Source organism: Sitophilus oryzae, unplaced genomic scaffold (genome assembly GCF_002938485.1).
Source record: "Sitophilus oryzae breed Bouriz unplaced genomic scaffold, Soryzae_2.0 scaffold_969_pilon_pilon, whole genome shotgun sequence".
NCBI lineage: Eukaryota > Metazoa > Arthropoda > Insecta > Coleoptera > Curculionidae > Sitophilus > Sitophilus oryzae.
The window spans coordinates 193,757-215,581 of NW_022147604.1; the positions used below are offsets into that span (position 1 = coordinate 193,757).

The 21,825-nt window shown below is 31.1% G+C and overlaps 1 protein-coding gene across 1 annotated transcript in view; it reads left to right on the top strand.

Annotated features, from left to right (window-relative positions):
- The first annotated feature begins 237 nt into the window (after positions 1-237).
- LOC115891156 (protein mesh-like) overlaps positions 238-21,825 on the top strand; it is a 65,447-nt gene continuing 43,859 nt past the window's right edge. The window contains 2 exon segments of the mRNA XM_030911556.1: positions 238-519; positions 8,870-9,028. Of these exon segments, the coding sequence (XP_030767416.1) occupies positions 324-519; positions 8,870-9,028 (355 nt within the window). The 5' untranslated portion in view covers positions 238-323.

The following is a 21,825-nucleotide window of genomic DNA, read 5'->3' on the forward strand; positions in this document are numbered from 1 at the left end:
TACATAACTTCAACTAAGGCTGAACTTCAACTGAACGAAAGTTCAGCCTTAATGGGTACTGTATCTAAATTAAAAAAAAACGGACGGAAGTTATTAATAAATTTTTAATCTCATCAAAAAAATTGTTTTCTTTCACCTGTACTTATTTGTCATCACTCCCGATTCGGGAAATATGTGTGTCATTGAAACCTAGATACCGCGTTATCTCACTGATAACTATTTGCTTATCGGATCCTAACGAACAACCTGCCACAGTCTTACTCACACGCCTAGGCGCAAGGTGATGCTTTTTCGATTTCATAAACGATAACCATTGTTCCAAAATGAAGCCTAAATGGGCCCTGGTGGCCCTGGTGCTTTGCATTTGTACTATAAGTTTCGGTCAAGATGTTAATCCGGACGCTGAAGCGGTGCCCGGAGTTGAAAGTGACGGAAACACGGATCAGGATGGCCAACCTGTGCCAGCCGAAGAACAACCGGAAGAGGGAGCTAGTGGGGATGTACCATCCACGGCTTACGGTAGGTCTTAATAAAAAAAACTTATTAATCTATATATTTTTTGGATAATATTAGATACTAAGGGTGTGGTCGTATACCCTATTCCTCGAAAGTTCTATTAAAAACTCATTACTTTCAGCGTTACCTTTATTTAAAGTGTTTAAATACATTTAATTTATCTGATTTTTTACTTATTTTCTCCTTGATATAATAGCTTATATTTTCGAAAGAATCATTACAAAGATGGCTGCTTTAATCGTTTTTGTTCACGAAAATAGGCGTTATCGCTTGATAACGCTAAGTCTAAGTACATATTATTATTGTTTATTTTCATATCAATCGATAATTTCCACAAAGTGTCTAAACTGACGCACAATGTTAATCAAGCTTTATTTAGATTGACATGTAGTTTCGAGGAAAGAAAATATTTTATACTTTAATCATACTGTATCGGAAAATTGTATTTATCACTCTGAACGCGCATTTTCCTAAGTATCTTGTTAGCATTATCAGCAGATAATTAAGATTAATTTACGTGTATTATAGTTTCTAGAGAAGCACTGCCTCAGCATTTTTTTTATCACTCTGAGCTCAGATTTCTAGGCTCAGACTTTTTTACCACCTTTGGAAACACACGTTACCTTTGGAAACACACGTTTTGTTAGTTATGTCGTTAGTATTCTCAGCAGATAATTAAGCTTATTTTAATGCGTTATATAGTTTCTAAAAAGCATCGTTAATATCGTTTCTAAAAAAGTCGTTAATCATGACAGCATCAGCAAACTTTTTTACCACTCTGTAAGCACGCTTTGTTAATTATGTTGTTAGCATTATCAGCAGATAATTAAGCTTAGGTTAAAGTGTTCGATGTTTTCTAGAGAAGCATGCATTTCTAACGTTAATCATACTAAATCAGAAAGTTTAGAAGAAACTCTGGACTCTAGAAGCATGTTTTGGTTAATTATGTTGTTACTATTCTCGGCAGATAATTAAGCTTAGTTTAAACTGTTCTATGTTTTCTACAAAAGCATGTCGGTAATCATATTACATCAGAAAGTTTTTTACTACTCTGGAAGCACATTTTGTTTATTATTATGTTGTTGACATTATCAACAGATAATTAGCTTAGTTTAAAGTGTTCTATGGTTTCTGGAGATGCATTCATTTCAATCCTTAATCATACTAAATCAGAAAGTTTAGAAGAAACTCTAGAAACACGTTTTATTAATTATGTTGTTAGCATTATCAGCAGATGATTAAGCTTAGTTTAAAGTGTTTTATGTTTTGTAAAGAAGCATGCCGTTAATCATATTACGTCAGAAAACTTTTCCCTCTCTGGAAGCATGTTTTTCTTAACTATGTTGTTAGCATTATCAGCAGATAATTAAGCTTAGTTTAAAGTATCTTGTGTTTTTTAGAGAAGCATGTATTTCAATCGTTTTCTTTTTTTATAACTCTGGATTCACGTTTTGTCCACTATAATATTGTTAGCACTCTGGAAGGATGTTTGGTTAGTTATGTTGTTAGCACTGTCCTTGCACTATCATTGTATTGTAAATATTTGTTTAGAGTGGTAGGTATATTGTTCATCGTTTCTATTATAATAGAGCGCCATTTTATACTTAAATCTCACTATACCACGTTTGGTTATGTTAATCGCTCGGTTAATCATCAACAGATGATTAAAACTATTGAGATAATCAATTGACGTTGATGTTATGGGAGTAGCCCTCAACATTTTTACAATAATTAAATTCATAATTAAATTCATATACAGGGTGGCGCACCTCATTCGCCTCGGTTGATTATACGAAAACGGAAAGATGTAGAAACAAAATATTGTATGGGTGTATGTGGGGAGGGAATGTGCACAATTTAAAATAATTTTGAAATGTACAGGGTGTTTCAGAACTAAGATCCATACCAAAGTTATATTTTTTCTTATGGAACACCCGGTATTTTATTTCATTTTTGGATTCTTGGACCCAAAAAAAGGTATTTATTATAAGTGTTAAATATGTTTAAAATCTTTAGTTTTTGAGATATTTAAGGATATTTAAAAATGCATGCTACATTAGAATAGATTATTAACACCCTGTATATTGCTTTTCAGAACTAATTCCTGTGCTGACTTTTAAGCCAGAGAACTAAACTTTACTGAAAAATTTGATTGCTTCCTTTAATGTATACAGGGGTATCAAAAATTGCTGGTCTATTTTAAATATTTATTTTACATAAAAACTTCGTTATTTCAAATACATCACCCTGTATTTTTTTAACTAAATCGAAGCAGATTCAAATGATCTTTCAAACTATATTAGGGTTTCCTATACCTATCTAGCTCAGATTTTGAATAAAAAGCGATTTTTCAATAAAATTCCTATCAAGATGGCTGGTGTCGGCATGGCAATTTTCTAGTTATAGTTAGTAACTCTTTTCAAAATTGACATTAGTTTATGAACATTATTATTTAGATCTATAACAGTTTACTTAAATTTAGCTACAATAGTTTAATAGGTACTTATTAAACTTCATTATTCATTATTCTATCAAGAAAAATAAAGCAGTATCTGCTGGTGGAACGAATGGAAATGTTAGTGATTTTATTTTGTGAGGAAAATTGCTTCTTGGTCTCAAGAGCCTATGCTCAAAGATATCCAAATTGGAATTTTCATAATAAGCGTTCTTTGAAAAAATACTTTTCTATTTCGCAGAGCTATGGTAGTGTGGTTTATAAAAAACCTATTAGGCAGAAACTAAGTAATTGACTGTTTTAAAGAAAATCCATATATTTACACTATAACCATGTATCTAAGACTATAAGTGATCATAAAATAAATAAGAGAAGTACTTCTTCGTTTTTCTTTAAAGAATAATAAATACATATTTAATAAATATTATTTATTAAACTACTGTAGGCAAATTAAATGAAAGTAAACTGCTATACATTTAAATAAAGTCCATAGACTAATTTCGATTTTGAAAATAGCTACTAACTGTCACTAGAAACTTGACATTAGCCATCTTGGTTCCCATATATATATATTATTGAAAAATGGCTCTTTATTCAAAATCTGAGCTAGATAGGTATAGGAAACCCTAATATAGTTTGAAAGAGCATTTAAATCTGCTTCGATTTGTTTAAAAAAATACAGGGTGTTGTATTTGAAATAACGAACTTTTTATGTAAAATAAATATTTAAAATAGACCAGCAATTTTTGATACCCCTGTATACATTAAACAAAGCAATTAAATTTTTCAGTAAAGTTTATTTCTCTGGCTTAAAAGTCAGTACAAGAATTAATTCTGAAAAGCAATGTACAGGGTGTTAATAATCTATTCTATTGTATATAGCATGCATTTTTAAATATCTTTAAATATCTCAAAAACCAAAGATTTTAAACATATTTAATCCTTACAATAAATACATTTTTTTGGGCCCAAGAATCCAAAAATGAAATAAAATACAGGGTGTTCCATAAGAAAAAATATAATTTTGGTATGGATCTTAGTTCTGAAACGCCCTGAATATTTCAAAATAATTTTAAATTGTGCACATTGCCTTCCCACGTATACTCATAAAATATTTTGTTTCTACATCTTTCCGTTTTCGTATAATCAGCCGAGGCGATTGAGGTGCGCTACCCTAGTATAGTATATATATATATTATATATAGTATATGTAATATATATACTATATATAATATATATATATATATATATATATATATATATATATTATATATAGTATATATATATATAGTATATATATATATATAGTATATATATATATATAGTATATATATATATTCCTCAAAATATCGCAATAATTAACTTCATACTATTTTAAAATCGCAACTATACTGAATTACAACACGTAAATGTTGTTTATTTTAATTTAGTATTTGTATGGTATCTAGATAATGATTTGTTTTGATCATCTAATGATAATGATAATGCTTTATAGTCATATTGATTTGTGTCCAGAGTGTAAAAGTACTGTAGTTAAAATATATAATTTACAGAGCTTGCCGATATTCTAAAGTATTTTTTAGATTTTCTTTTATTAATAAAACTTTTTAATTTTCAAATTTGTTTAATTGCTAATATATATGTACTTATTCTGAGTAATGAGAAATGAATAATTTAAAAGAAACTGAAGTAATGAAAAATATATTACCTGTTTAGCGACCTTTTCGTGAGTAATAAAGATAACTAAAGATAACCAATTTATTACCTTGCGATGTGTTATATTTTACAAGGTGCGGCATCATAATATATCTATCAGGGAAAGTAGATAGTTATTAAAATTCGTTTTAGCACTTGTTTTTATCTTTTCTATGGAATGTATACTTGATCAATTTAAAAAGTCTTTTTTTTAAAAGTAACATATTAACCCGCAAAATTAAACATTCTTTAAAATTAGGTCATAAGTGCGGAAAATATAGATGATATTTTGTTGCCCTTAAATTTTGGAAAAATATTCAGTGATTACGATTTATTAAAAAAAATACAATTTAATTTTTTTTTCCAAAAATCATTAATGTCCGTAAAGCTTCATTCAGAACCCCGAAATTAGTGGAATAAATTAGTGGTTTCAATTACACTTTATACTTTTTAGTTTAGGATCATTCACAATGCTTAAAAAACAAAATTAAAACTACTAGTTCACTCATTGGGGATTTTTGCTTGGAAAAAATTCCGGAAGTTTTGCAACTTTGCAGGTTTATAGGTTTTGGGGTCCCTAACTAAAATCTATAAAATGCACATTTACAGACTTGCCGCCGGCGCCGCCATTTTACCAAGATGGCGCCCAAAATCGGTATTTTGTGAATATATCGAAAACTATGTGTTTTTCGCGAAAATTTGAGGAGATCAAAATTAAAGAGAATAAAATTTCCTATAAAAAAGGGTTTATGAAAATTTTCGCTAAAGTCAACCGTTTAGGCACAAAATCCCTGGAAATTTTACAATTTTGCGGAAAATATGATATATTATGTATAGTCGATTTTCCGAAATCAAATGTCGATTAGGATTCACTAAAACTAGTTTAGTTTAGTTTCTTCAATTTTGTCATGAAACAGTGGCGTATCATTAATTCGCTCATTAATTTATGAATAATTAATTTTAATTATTGAAAATGTGTACTTGTTTCCACACCACCCAAGAGATAAAGTACATGGAGCGTTTATTTTAACGTGGTCTCCCCGGAGGCCTACTCCACTAGGTAAATTAAAAACTTTAACTTATCTGCACAAGCCCGACGGATCTGGCTCATTGATGTCAAAGTCGATCGTGTCTGCTGTGCTGGGCTCATCAGGGTGGTCTCTCAATACGTCCAACTCTTCATCTTCAGCCGCCAGAGGGATATTTACAGGCAAGTCCAACCCCTCTTCATTGGATTCGTTGAGTGACACTTCAGTGACGTTGTCATAGGATTTCCCATTGTAGTATACACAAATCATAGAACATTTTAATCCTGCTTTTCTGCGTCCGCATGCATTTGTGGCTTTACCACAGTTGTTGGTTTTGCATTTACAGGATAAAAATGCGTCTAAGGATTTTGGAGCTGGATCTTTCAACGTTGTGATTGGAGTAATGCCTGTTTTTATTTTCTTCCAACCCCATTCCTCGGCATCTTTGGTACAACCAGACCAATGCTGAACCTGGTGGTAAGTTCGCAATGAATGCTGTCCAGCATGCACGACAATTAATTATTCATAAATTAATGAGCAAATTAATAATACGCCATTGTTTCATGACAAAATTGAAGAAACTAAACTAAAACTAGTTTTAGTGAACACTGAACACTAATCGATATTTGATTTCGGAAAATCGACTATAGTTAGTATGTCATACTTTACGCAAAATTGTAAAATTTCCAGGGATTTTGGGCCTAAACGGTCGATTTTAGCGAAAATTTTTATGTAACTTTTTTATAGGAAATTTTATTCTCTTTAATTTTGCTCTTTTCAAATTTTTGCGAAAAACGCATAGTTTTCGAGATATTTACAAAATGCCGATTTTGGGCGCCATCTTGGCAAGATGGCGGCGCCGGCGGCAAGTCTGGAAATGTGCATTTTATGGATTTTAGTTAGGGACCCCAAAACCTATAAACCTGCAAAGTTTCAAAACTTCCGGACTTTTTTCCAAGCAGGCCCCTTTTTTGATCCCCAATGACTGAACTATAATAGAATATCCTAGCAACAGCTTGCGTTAGTTGGTTGTATCCATAGAGAAAACCTAATATTTAGCTTATAAAACAATAAAACAATCAACTTTTGATTTCTAACTACAATTTCTCTTGACGGAAGATAATCAAAGGCTAAAATGACATTTCTCGCAAATTTTGAAGTATAATTAGTGGAAAAGATAAAAGTTTGAGCGGAGACGAGAATGCAATGGGTTGCCCCCTGGTGCCCCAAAGTTGAGACTAGTAGAGGCTAGTCTTCTATCTAGCCAAGCATCCCTTTGATCTGGTCCCGCTATCGTAGAATTTAGGTATTTGGTGAAGTTATCTCCTCTTGGTCCGGGAGGTTAAGCCACATAGACAGTAGAGAGTGCATTGTATGAAGGACAGGGTAGCCTCATCCGGCATTGTTTTGTGCAATGGTGCAATTGCACAAAATTTTTGTGCTCTTGGTGCAATTCCCCGGCCACGACACTACAGCCAAGCACAAGACAGTGAGATGCTCTTTAGACCCAGCGAAAGTGCCAGGGGGGATTCCCCCTATCACCTGATTAGGACCTACCAACGACAAGGTCTTGCATCACCTAGAGGAAGTACACTCTTGGAAACTTTCAAAAGTTTCCAAAAGGAATCTTCTTGACTTAAATGATGGTACAGTCGACACTCGATAATTTGACACTCGTTAATTTGAATATCTCGATATATTGAAGTCCTTTAAGAAAATACTCGATAAATTGAAAAAAAATAATATAATTTTCCCTTGATAATTTGAATGAATTCTGGCTTGCCGACATTCTATAATTTGAAGTGGAGCTTCCTTACTATCTATAATTTGAACTCGACATTTTATAATTTGAAGTAAGAAATCCCATATTTTGAAGTCCGTGATTATGTATTTGCCTATTTGCCATTTGTTTAGTCAATAATGTAGTCATTGCGTCGGTATTGTTTTCCTGTACAGACCTGTCGTTAGTTTACATCGATAACTCTTGTTTATTTGAATTTATCCCTATCTCCTCTTGATTATTTCAACTTCTATTATTTTGAACTCTCTTTATATTGAATTTCCTTCCTGGTCCCTGGAGTTTTCAAATTATCGAGAGTCGACTGTAATTAGCTTGGGGCGCAGCTTTTTTTAACTTGAAATCACTTATAACAAAACAATCAATATATAGAAGCCTCCCCAAACATAAAATTATAAAAATTTCTTTGCGAAAATGTATCATCCTCTTTTTTCCGACTTTACAATAACTGAAATCAGTTACATGAAAACGTGTTTTTGCTTTACATTCTAAACACTCTTCTTGTGTAGGTATGAAATTAACCTAGTAGATACTGTAATTTAGACATCAATACCGTACCGAGAAAAAACAAAAATAAACAAAAATGAACCAACAAACCAAACCAAATCAAAACAAACCTAACCAAAGCAATCAAAACACGCTGTAAGCTAAAATGCGTCTGTTTACTAATTCCAATTGCCGAGTACTTTTCAAATCTTGCTATATTTTACAATATTTTATCAATAAATGAAAATGGTAGACCTCCGCAAGAGGTTTTTTGCGTGTCTCTGTTTAGAAAAATTTCTAGAATGAAAAACAGAAATGTGTTTTCATGTAACTGGTTTCAGCTATTCTAAAGTTGAAAAACTGAAAATTATGCATTTTGCAGAAAAAAATGTTGTGACATACTATTCAAAAAGGCTTCCAAATACTAAATAAACAAATATTTCTACATAACAGATTTCAAGTATTCTAAAGTTGAAAAACTCGAAAAGGCCGCATTTCCGCAGAAAATTTTTTGTGACATACATTCGAAAAGGCTTCCAAATACTAAATAAATAAATACAAAAAGTTCTTCCGTAACTGATTGCAAGTAAACGAAACTTGAGTCTTAGCTTGACTTGGTAGTTAATTTAGTTATGTCTGAGTGCAGCTTCAGGCCTGAAGCCAAGCATGTTGCGCAATATGCAGTTTAGTAGTTTAGTTGCTTAAATAATTATCCTTAAAAAACTCAGTTTAGATTAATCCCTTTATTAACTTGTATATAATATAACTTATAGCAGCTTAAAGTAATAGCAAAGTAAATAACCTTACGACCAACATTCCCCCAATAGATATATTAACATTTAGCATAATTTAGCACATTTAATTACTAACATTATTTTGTGTTTGTTGTAGAAGAACCTTCCGTAGACAATTCCCCTCCTAATCCCGAAGATAGCAACGCTCCATCGTCAGATGTTGAATCCATGGATGGGTCGGATACCACAGGTCTGAAAACTGGTCAAAAGATCTTTAAATCTGGAAAGTACATCACGTATTACGGGGCTGATTATGGTTAGTTTTTTATGTCGCTAAAATTTAAGCTGGATTTGTAAACTAGACGGTTCGAGTTGAGTTGAGGTTGAATGTTTTGATTGTGAAGAAATGAATGAAGGCATTTTAAAGCATATCTAAGTTTGTTTGGCGTTTATGTTCTATGCAGTCAATTAATAGGTGACTGAGCATGCAAAGAATTAGAAAAGGAAAATTGTTCAGATAATTATTGTCTAGATCAGGGGTGGCCAAGTTTTCTTTATACAGGGTCCGGCAATAGTACGTCGGGAATTTTGTTTAAGTGCAAACCTAAAATATGTACGAGGATGTATTTCAGGAAAATATTCTTCTTCTCAAGGGTGGCTCAAAAAAGGTTGAGTGGATCGGGATGATTTTTTTTAAATGGAACACCCTGTATATTATTTTATTTTTGGCACCTTTTTAGATCACCTTACATAATCCTAAGGTAAAAATATATATGTATATACTTGGAAAATTTATTATTCTTGAACCTTGTTTTTAAAAATTCTAATTTTTTTTAATTTTCTTGGGATTTAGGTTTGGGAAAACTCTAATTAAGTTTTCATTTGGTTTTTCATATCTTTATTTCATTTTTAAAAGGAAAAACAAACAACAACAAACAAACAACGCTTTTTTGTATAAAAAGCCAAAACGGCTTCATCGACAAAGCACTCACAAAACAAACAAAAGCACAAAAAAATACAAACAACAAAAAATAAACAATACAAATAATACAATTCAAAAAAATTTAAGTCATTAAAATAACAAAAAGAATATACATGGACAATTGCAGAACAGTACGCAGTAAATAGATATAATTTTAGAGTTATAAAATATTAAATACTTGACCTTTGACCAGTGTGTGAGATGATCAAAATTTTAAAATTCAAAATTGTTCATAATTAAACATCAACAAAAAACTCGATTACCGAATATAGGGCTCTCTCCAGTAAATATGATTTTAGAGCTTTGCGAAATGCGGGAAAGAATGAAAGCGACTTGATATTCAAAGGCAGATGATTGTACATTTTTTTGGCATTGTACAGTATTGAGCCTTTAACTAGTTCTGAGCTCGGGGTTGGCAGATAAAGATCGTGCTCTGCATTCCTAAGGGGATAGTTATGAGATGGCCTTTCGGGAATAGCAGATATAAAAAAAAACGGTTCGGCCAAACATTACAGCCTTCATCAGTGTAGTGTCAAATCAAAAAAACAGTGTCGAACATAATCCAAAAATTACATACAAAAAATTCACAAACTATAATTATAGTAAACATTATGTTATGTGTGTTTGTGAATTTTTTGTATGTAATTTTTGGATTATGTGCGACACTGTTTTTTGATTTGACACTACACTGATGAAGGCTGTAATGTTTGGCCGAAACTTTTGTTTTTCCTTTTAAAAATGAAATAAAAATATGAAAAACCAAATGAAAACTTAATTAGAGTTTTCCCGAACCTAAATCCCAAGAAAATAAAAAAAATCAGAATAAATATATTTCGGTAATTTCAGTGATTTAATAAATAAATAAAACATTATTATAAATACAAGAACTGCTCGGAAATCAAAACTATAGACTATGCTTTACTTAGATGGTCTATACTTACTTTGCTATAAATACCGTAATCTTAAGTCATACAGGGTTTTCAAAATTCTACGCCAAATTTTCAAAAACATGAAATAAATTTTCTTCGTTTAAAATTACTCCAAAAAAATCACCTCTATAGGGGAATTAAAAGAATATGGATACTTATATTAATAACATTTGCTGGGATATATTTCTCGGTATTTCTAAATATCTTAAGTATTAAGTCAGTTTGTAAAATTTTAATTTTATTTTGTAATGACTTTTGATCCATATGTAATATCTGAATTTTTTTAACTAATTCATTTTAAATATATATCAAAATCTTATCTCAAAATTATTTATTACTTTTTGGATTTCGGCGGCGATCGACCCAAATTGGCCTCACGATCGACCGGTCAATCGCGATCGACTTGTTGGCCACCCTTGGTCTAGATAATGAACAAGAACTTTGTATGTGTTACTTTTTTATTGTCTGTCTGTGTTGCGTTTTTTATCTATGATCCCACATTTGATTCTTTAGTCCAGCTACTTTACTAGTTCAATTTTCGATTAATGTCTTAAGTTTTTTCAAGTCGTAAGAAAAAGATTACACTGACAAATTGAACACTATACAGGGTGTCCCAGAAATAAGTGTAAAGAAACATATTTTCTCTTTATCGTTTTTCAAACAAGTCCAAAATAACGCAGTTATTTTACTAAAAAAATGATTTTTTGCTAAAATTTTGAGAACCACTGGATCTTTTCTGGATTTTCTTTCCTGTAAATTTAATCTAATACCTATATTGCCATATTATCAAGAAATTATGCTTTTTAACAAAAAACTAAAGAAATTTCCAAAAAAAAATTTCAAAAAATTTCGAATTTTCAAAAATATTCACAACCTCATAGGCGTGTTTCTGGGGTTGAACTATACTACCAGTTAAAGTACTTGCACTTATTTCTGGGACACCCTGTATAAACGTAATAAAAAAAATTAATATTGAACCTCAACGACAAGTGACCTGAATATCAATTTCTGAGTTTATAAATCCAACATTATTGGAAATAGGGACGTATGATACGTTCAATAGGATTTACAGGGTGTTTCAAAAAGCATGTGCCACATCTCGTAGCGAGATTCACCATGTAAAAATACGATTTATTTTGTATATCAACATAAGTCCGATTCTGCTTCATTTATTTTCAATTTATTATAATTTTAATTGCTATTAGTCTTGGATTAAGGCAAATTAATAAAATTGTGTTTATCATCAAATCGACAAAATATCAAGAAACAATTTTAATCGACATTAAACAGCACACAATTGTGCTCACAAGAGAAAAAAGTCAGTGGTGCACAAGATTTTTTTATAAAAATATTTCAGTGTTTTTTAGTTTTTACGTCCCTGGTAAGTCTGTCGACTCTTTTCTAGTATTAAAATATGTCTCAGTTAGAGTAACTTTTACCCTCAAAATTTCATTTGAATCGCTAAAAGCAATTAGAAGAAAATTATAATAAATTGAAAAAATTAAGACTTTGACACCCTGTAGCTTAGAAACAAAGCAGAATCCGACCTTATGTCGATATAAAAAATACATCTTATTTTTACGTGAGGAATCTCCCCACGAGAGATGGCACATCTTTTTTGAAACACCCTGTATATTGTGTATGCATTCGAATGATGTTATGTATCCATTCTCTAACATTCTATACTCAAAATATCGATATTTTCAATATAGTGTAAACGAAATACAGGGTTTTCAAAGATATTTCGTGCCATACTTACTGGCTCACACAGAATCTGGCTTACTTATTGGAGGTAGGAAAAAATATAAATGTAGGACTTGTAGGGTTTTACCTGAGTGCCAGAGAGAAATAAAAATAAACAAAAGATCACCAGGAAGTTAAGAAAAACTTCATTTTATTTAAAGGAACACCTTGTAATTTTTAAGTTTTTGAAAGTATTTCCAGGCCTGGATCATGGACATGACCATCGATTACATGCCCTATATAATTTTATATATAAAATAACAGCGATCTTCATTTCCAAGCCATCTATGACACATTTGTTTTTTCGATCGTATGGTACAATTATTATAATTGACGTAATGTACTGTCTGTGTTACTATATTGAAAGTATTGATAGAAAGAGCTACTGAGTATCCAATAAAGTATATCGATATTCTGGCTCGTATATCTTCCGTCCCTACTGGCAAATGTTTTGGTAATATAGCCATGATACAAATATAAATTATTCAATGTTTTTTCTAGTACTACTTTGTTGCTCAGTACTACACATTATGTTGCTTTAAATGTGTGTGTTTTTAATAATAATTGTTTTAGGGGGGCATCCATTAATTACTTGAGGTGTTTTTGAGGAATATTTGACCCCTTGGTGAGGGTGAGATATCATGAGATTTGCTTGGACCCTTGCTGGAAGTACACACTCGCCGAGGCGACCCGAGGCGCGACGAAAAATTGATGATATGTACATTGTTATTGGTTAGAACGTGGTTAGGACCGTCCTTTTTTGTCGCGCCTCGGGTTGCCTCGGCGAGTGGGTACTTCCAGCAGAAGAGTATATGAAATCTTTAGACTTATTTAAAGATAGACAATTTGCACTATTATTTTTATTAAGACTCGAAAAGACAATGGTATTTGAGATTGTCTAGATCGTGCTGTTTTGCGGCGTTCAGATAACCGCGATAAATATTAAATTACTAGAAATTTATAGGTATATAAATTGCGCGCCATAATTTTTCAACTAATAGGGAATCTCGGGGACCACATTTTCGATAATTCTAAAATATTTGATTTTTTTTGATATAGTAATACCACAGGTAATACTAAATAACTTTACATCTAATCGAAGACTTTAATATACCGGGTGTTTCTAAAAGTGACCCACCCCTATAACTTTTTTATTTTTTTAGATAAAAAAACGATATTTAGTATATTAGTAAATGAAATAAATTAGGATTGATTGACGTATTCAATTGTTTTCGGTCACTTGTGACCCTCTGAATAGAATGACATAGAATATATCAACTTTTGACGTTTTCGCTTAAAAAAATCATATTCTCAACTTCAATCTAAAGTGCCATGCCTGTGTTAAAAAACTAATTTTTAATCAAGGAACTTTGGAAAAATATATTTGATCGTCTAATGTGTTTTATCCTGGCCTGTTAAAAGATGCCCAAAGCGTATTTTTAATCATATTTCAATTTTTCCAAATGGAACGAGGGTGGCTCATTAGCATATTTGGAAAAAGCCTTTTTTACGAATAATTTGGTACCACACACTTGGTATTTCAAATAAACCATATACCGAAAATGTCAAAAGTTCATATAAGATATGTGATTCTATTCAGAGTGCGATTTTATATCGAATAAAGTAAAGCAATGCCAAGGTTGTCATTTAAAAAAATCAATTTCCGGTGAAACAAAAAGTGACCGAAAGCATCTGAATACGTCAATCAATCCTAATTTAAGTCATATACAAGTACTAACATACCAAATCTCGTTTTTTTATCTGAAAAAAATAAAAAAGTTACTGGGGTGAGCCACTTTTAAAAAACATCCGGTATAGAAGCATTGTGTCAGATTAGTCTAGAAACATGTTTCACTTCAATTTAATCTGATTTTCTCACATTTTTACACTATTTTTTGGTTAAGAAACATAAACAACGTGGTATTTGCCAAAACCCCCTCTCTCTCTTACATGAGATTTAGTGAGATTCGGCTTGACCACCGACCCCCTGCTCCCCTGAACCACCATATAATTAATTGACGCTTCCTTATACGTATATTATTCTAAAGAGCTTTATAGGGTGTTTAGTTTAAGGTACGCGCACATTGACCAGAATCGCACTCGCAGCACGCGCCGCCGCCGGCGCCGCACAGTGTAACGAAAACTAAAATAGTGGGACATTGGCATTTTTCTTCAGTTATCACTATTCTTGCTGAATTTTTTTGACAGAAATTAAATAATACGACTAGGAATTTTTGCTACAGGGTGAAAAGAGTAAAAAAAGACGTAATGGAAGGTAAAAAAAATACGAAGTTTTATAAAAGGATTTTACAGGTATATTTTTTTATTTACGAAGAGTTTATAGCTCTTATGGACCAAAAACGTTATCAAATTACTGTCGAAGAATTATTTATCTCTCGCTATTATGTCAAAACTCAATCAACATTCCTAAATATTCAAATAATCAGGGATAAATTAGATAAGACTGCAAAACTCAAAGAGAACGACACAAGGGGCAAATATCTTTTAACAGTATTAAATAATATGATAATATGCGAAAAAAACGTATTCAACTTCAACAAAGGAAACCATAATACACACCTCACAAAAAAATTTCGCAACACTTATATTTTTCGTAGTATTTATTCTTGAAACACTTCAAACATTTTTATGTGAAAAACTTAAATCTAAGATCTGCCTGTGTTATGATATACTTTCCATTTTCCATTCCTTAACAAGTTGCTATTAATGCAAATAACTTTTGAGATTATTGTTAACCAAGAGAATTTAAGAATACTTTGCAGTTTTCCAAATTAATGCGATAATTTATGTTGGATGTATATTATTCCAAAATAACATAATGTGTAAGGCACTTACATAAAACATGCTGAAAAATCATTCTCAATTTCTTCTCCATCCATATACAAGAGCTCTTTCGCTTCCGGAAACAAGTCTACTTTTTTATTTTTAGAGTGCTTTGGTCGCAGATGTGAAAGTAGAGGATCTGAATATATTAATAAGTTGTGAAATATATCTTCAATAGTTTCCTTACGACCACTCTTCCTGGAAAAATTTTGGCGGAACGATCGAAATTCTTTGTTTCTTGATTCAGATGCTTCTTTGGACATTTTGCCGATGGGTATAAATTGAAAACGTTCACAGATATCTGCACCATGAATCAAAAGCATATGAATGCTTGAAGGCATATAATACCAACCGTAAAGGGAAACAAATATAGTTCTGCTGTCTCTTTCATGTCACCAAACTACGGTCGAATCAATGGAAAACGTAATTATTGCCGAAGAAATTTATTTTTTTCTTCCAGGTTCGGATCTATGTAGGTGGATGAAATTTATATGTAACAGTATACTAGAAGGTTCACTCTATGATATTTTGTATATATAACCTTGCGCGAATGTAACCGTTTTTTTGAAAGTCATAATAAACATGTAGAAACTAGACTTGAAAAAAATTGGGACATTTTTTTCAGGTTTGTTGTTGGCAAAAGACCTCTCTTTACGGAAAAAATTGTTGGAATTGAACAACACAAGGAAACTTCTGAAAATAATAAATTTCATTGTATGAAATTTTTGTATAGATTTGGTAAATTAAAGAAACCCCGACTAAGAGGTCAATTTCCCGATTTCGTTACACTGTGCGCCGGCGCCGTACATATCGCACTTTTTTTTCTTGTCGCGCATAGTGAGCCGTACCGAACGCGCCGCATTATTCGCTATTTTGTTTCTTTTTGCCCCTACTACACCCGTATTTGCCAATCGAATTTCTCATCAGTCGCCTCCGAAGTCCTGTCTGCGGTGATAAGCGTGTTTTTTTAAATATTTCTCGACAATAAATGACAACGAACAAGAAATAATTATGAGCTCCTTGCGAATAGAAGAAGAAGAAATCACGAGAAGGAATCGAAAGTTATAGGTTTACAATATCGGTAAAAATCCACATTATTTCCATATTTAATTGAGGATGAACTAAACATTTCTCAATATTTTAATATGAGCCATGAAAAATTTGCGAACTTTCTTAGCATATTGAATTTCTAATCTCCTCTTCGACTACCTACGCTACGTAGAGTGGAAGTAAGCCTGTGACGTCAGCAGCACTAGCCGCATTTACCGAAAATCATTCTGGCCCAACAATGCTGGCCGCATTTTTAGGGTCGTCATTTTCTTGACAACTTCTTGATCTTGTCTTGATTTCAAGACAAGAAATGATTTTTGGTTTTCAAGACAAGACAAGTAATTACTTCTCAAGATCAAGATTTTTTGGCAAGAAATCAAGAAAATCTTGAAATTTCTTGAAAATATTACTTAGGTATTTGTATACCTATTATAGGAAAATCCATTAATTGATGGATAAAAAAATTATTAAGCAAAAAATATTTGAACGAAGCGGTACTTTGTAGGATGTCCAAAGTTGGCATACTGTGGGCCAAATTAAATTGGAACCTTTTTTAATGCCTAATAATTTTTTAATTTTTAAATTTTTTTTTATAATTTTTTGGATATGTTATGGCCTACGATATTAGAATAAAAAAAAACTTTGCAAACTACGGGTCTACTTCAGTGGCATATACAGACTTTTTGAATTAACGTAAAACTTTTAAAATAAAAAAATAATACATTTTAATGTACGCCACTGAAGTAGAGTAGCTTTTATCATTGTTGTTTTGACTGTTTTTATCTGTAATAGTATTGTGTGTCACCTCACTACTGTCAAAGTCACTAATTAAACTGCTACGTCCAGGTGTCCGAGGTGATAGGTATTCTGAACCAGATGCAATTACGAATGGCTCAGATTTTGCGGCTCAACGAACCATCACAATCACTCATTTTAATGTTAGATAATAATAATAATCAACAAAATTATTTAAATCTGATGATTTTGGCTACTGTAGTATAATGCAGCCCAAAGTTTTTGAATTTTTTGAAAATTAGATACCTGACCCTCGATTTTACACATAAAGCATAAACATCACATTAACCAATCTCACCGCGACTTTTAAACAGGGGGTTCCCCTTTAACAAATGGATTTTAAACGGGGGTTCCCCTTTTGTCAAGATATCAAGAAATTTCAAGATTTCTTGAATCAAGACAAGAAATAAACTCTCAAGAAATGGCCAAGACAAGATTTCTTTTTAATTCTTGAAAATATTTCAAGACAAGACAAGAAATTGTTTGTCAAGACAAGATTTCTTGTCTTGCCGATCCCTACGCATTTTCGTCGATGCGATTCGTGCTGCTCTGGTTAGTGTGCGCCTGCCTTCATTGAAAGTAACGCAAACAATATTTTTCTTCGGACGATGCGGCGCGTGCGGCTCTGGTCAGTGTGCGCGTACCTTAACAATGAAATATAAATATCTGTAATTTTTGTCAAAATTTATTTTATTAAAAACAAACAAATAATCCAGTAATATATTTTTAAATAAAATATGTTGCAGTACAGGGTACAGGTGGATTTATAAAGATATGGGAAATATAACCAGATGTATTTATCACGATTACAATTATTTAGCTACACTTTATAATGAACAAAATTATCTTATCTGTACTGTATCATCTTTATCTCATTGCGAGATATTAGTAGGTACTGAACTAATGAGTCATGTGAAATAAATAGTACAGAAGTGTTGTAAATATTATAGAAATTTTTATATTACTCAAGTTGAATCATTCTGAAATAAATTTCAATAAACCTGTACCATAGTATAACAGGACGGTGACAATTTTGATGCTCACAATTGGTCTCACAGAAATCAATACTAACTGTTAAATCAAAAATAACAGTTTTCTATAATCTAACAACTTGAGATGCAAAAAAAATGTATTGCTTCATGATATACAGGGTGGCGCACCTCATTCTCCTCGGTTGATTATACGAAAACGAAAAAATGTAGAAACAAAACATTTTATGGGTGTATGTGGGGAGGCAATGTACTCAATTTAAAATTATTTTGAAATATACAGGGTATTTCAGAACTAAGATCCATACCAAAGATATATTTTTTCTTATGGAACACCCGGTATTTTATTTCATTTTTGGATTCGGAATATCTGTGTGCCCAGAAAAAGGAATTTATTATAAGAGTTAAATATGCTTAAGATCTTTGTTTTTTGAGATATTTAAAGGTATTTAAAAATGCATGCTACAATAGAATAGACTATCAACACCCTGTACATTACTTTTCAGAATTAGTTCTTGTGCTGAGTTTAAAGGTAGATAAATAAACTTTACTGAAACAATTTATTGCTTTCTTGAATTTGTACAGGGCTATCAAAAATTGCTGATTTAATTTAAGGAATTATTTTACATAAAAACTTCGTTATTTCAAATACAACACTCTGTATTTTTTATAATGATACGAAGCAGATTTAAATGCTCTTTCAAGCTATATCTAGCTCAGATTTTGAATAAAGAACAATTTTTCAATAAAATGACAACCAAGAGGGCTAGTGTTGTTATGGCAGGTTTTTTATTGACAGTTAGTAGCTATTTTCAAAATCGTAATTAGTAAAATTAGTTTATGGACTAATTTAAATTTATAGCAGTTTACTTTTATTTAATTTACGTACAATAGTTTAATAAATAATATTTATTAAATATGTATTTATTATTTTAACAAGAAAAACGAAGAAGTAGTTCTTTTTGATTTATTTTACGATGATTTGTAGGTATATGGATTTTCTATAAAAGAGACAATTACGGCAAATTCATTTTCTTCACTTCCAACGACAGGTTTATGTCTAACAGGTTTTTTAAACCACACTACCAGCCCTGAGAAATAAGGCAAGTAGTTTTTCAAAGGAACGCTTATCAGGAAGATTCCTATTTTTGGATACCTTTGAGCATAAGTTCTTGACGTCAAGAAGCAATTTTCCTCACAAAGTAAAATCACTAGAAACATATCCATTCGTTCCGCCAGCAGATATTGCTTTATTTTTCTTGATAAAATAATGAATACTTATTTATTAAACTATTGTACGTAAATCTAAGCAAACTGTTATAAATTATAAATAATAATGTCCATAAACTAATATCGACTTTGAAAATAGTTACTTACTGTCACTAGAAAATTGCCATTGCGACAGCAGCCATCTTGACTGTAATTTTATTTAAAAATCGCTTTTTATTCAAAATCTGAGCTAGATAGGTATAGAAAACCCTAATATAGTTTGAAAGAACATTGGAATCTGCTTCGGTTTATTAAAAAAATACAGAGTGTTGCATTTGAAATAACGAAGTTTTTATATAAAATAAATTCTTAAAACAGATCACCAATTTTTGACACCCCTGTATAAATTTAAGGAAGCAATACCATTTTTCAGTAAAGTTTATTTTTTTACATTTAAACTCAGCACAAGAATTAATTCTGAAAAGTAATGTACAGGGTGTTAATAATCTATTTTATAGTAGCATGTAAATTTAAATATCTTTAAATATCTCAAAAACTAAAGATTTTAAACATATTTAACCCTTATAATAAATGCCTTTCTTGGGCCCAAGAATCCAAAAATGAAATTAAATACCGGTGTGTTCCATAAGAAAAAATATAACTTTGGTATGGATCTTAGTTCTGAAACACCCTGTATATTTAAAAATAATTTTAAATTGTGTACATTGCCTTCCCGTATATACCCATAAAATATTTTGTTTCTACATCTTTCCGTTTTTGTATAATCCTTGTTTATATATTCTTAAAGTTGTTCAACCGACTAGACAAAATGTGCTGCCAACTGGAGGACAAATCGTGAACCTTTCGGGGCGGAGTCAAAAATATCGATTATTTTCGATATTTTCCTCAGAGTAATGTAATAATATAGCCCCCCGAGTTTCTGCGAACTTTAATAATGATCAGCTGATTAAGAAATTTAAACGAAACTTTTATTTTATTGTAAATTGTGGATTATTTTTGCCTGTTATTTTAAGAATTCTAAACCGTATTAACAAAGAAATTATTATTTCGATATGTTGGTACATTATTTATAATTTATGATAATGCTAATTGCTGTTAATTAATATTAAAAAAAAAGTTACATACCTATTTTAATTTGATTTAATGCAGGTTTATAAAAGAATCATTTCATTCTTAGATTATTTTATTCTAAATTGAGTGCTTTACGAATTTTACGATATTTTTTTTTTGAAAACATAAAACTTTTTACATTTTTGATGCCAACTAATTGGCATGGCATTACTGGTATGGGAATTAGCCAAGAAAGAAAAGAATTGGCTATAACTTGTAATTTTTCGAAAAAAAAAACATATTATACCTATATCGCTGAAAAGCTTAAAGAATGGCGCTTTTTATGAAGTCATGGCCAACTAGGATTTCCATTTAAAAAAAACATAATGTTTGTGTCATATGTCAAAAATTACAGGCTTTAGAAAAAAAAACAGAAAACACAAACTCGTTAGGTATGTGATTATCTACAACTTTTATCTGAAAACTTTTTGTCTAAAATACCATATGATCGAATAAAAACGGCGTCAGCGATGGCTATGAAATGACGATCGATGATAATATCCATATGTAATATGTAAAATTAACATATAAAATGACAACGATCTTCATTTCATAGCCATCGTTGACGCCGTTTTTATTCGATCATACGGTAGATTATAATGGAATTAGAGACAAGTTTTAAAATAGCCAAAATTTGTGTTTTTCGAAATATATAGTAAGCCTTGAACTTCTCGGAGAAATCCGAAAGGCGCATATTTATGACCCCACAAAACTGCAATTCTTTCCCCATTTAACAGACTCTCTATCTCCAGTACTTTCCGAGATACCCATAGAGAACATCGTATAGTATTTAGAAACTAACTATTATTTTTATTTGACTAGATTAATTTGATTAATAAGACTCGATTAATTTAATTTAAAATAAATTTGATCAGATTTTTTTTTCGTATATTCTACTACCAGAAAACCAAAATTATATGATAACGCACTTTTCAACGAAGTTGAAGGAATATATAGCGTATCAGCGTATCTATCACAATACTTAATAGAACTACTACAATTAGAAGAAAAACAAAAAGAAAAAAATTCCCAAATACATTTACCTACTACTCGTCTACAAAATAAACGAATATAATCCCTTATAAAAACACTACACAACTACTTCTTGTATTTTACACTGAAAAAATTATAAACTTACTAATTAATCAAACAAAAAGAAAAAATAACCAAATTATCGCTTCACCTACTACTTAACTACAAAATAAATAAACTATAAAAACACTACTAAACTATTTCTGGTATTCTACACTAAACATTATAATTAAACTTAATAAAATTAATATAATTTTACACTACAACCACTACAACTATAAAGAAATAAGAACATTTTTTAAAACTAGAAGAAACAGAACTTCGATACATAATAGATCAAGCGGACAAAGAATATAAAACACTTTAAAAATGTGCATTCAGAAAGAAAAAATATCTCGAAAATTACCTA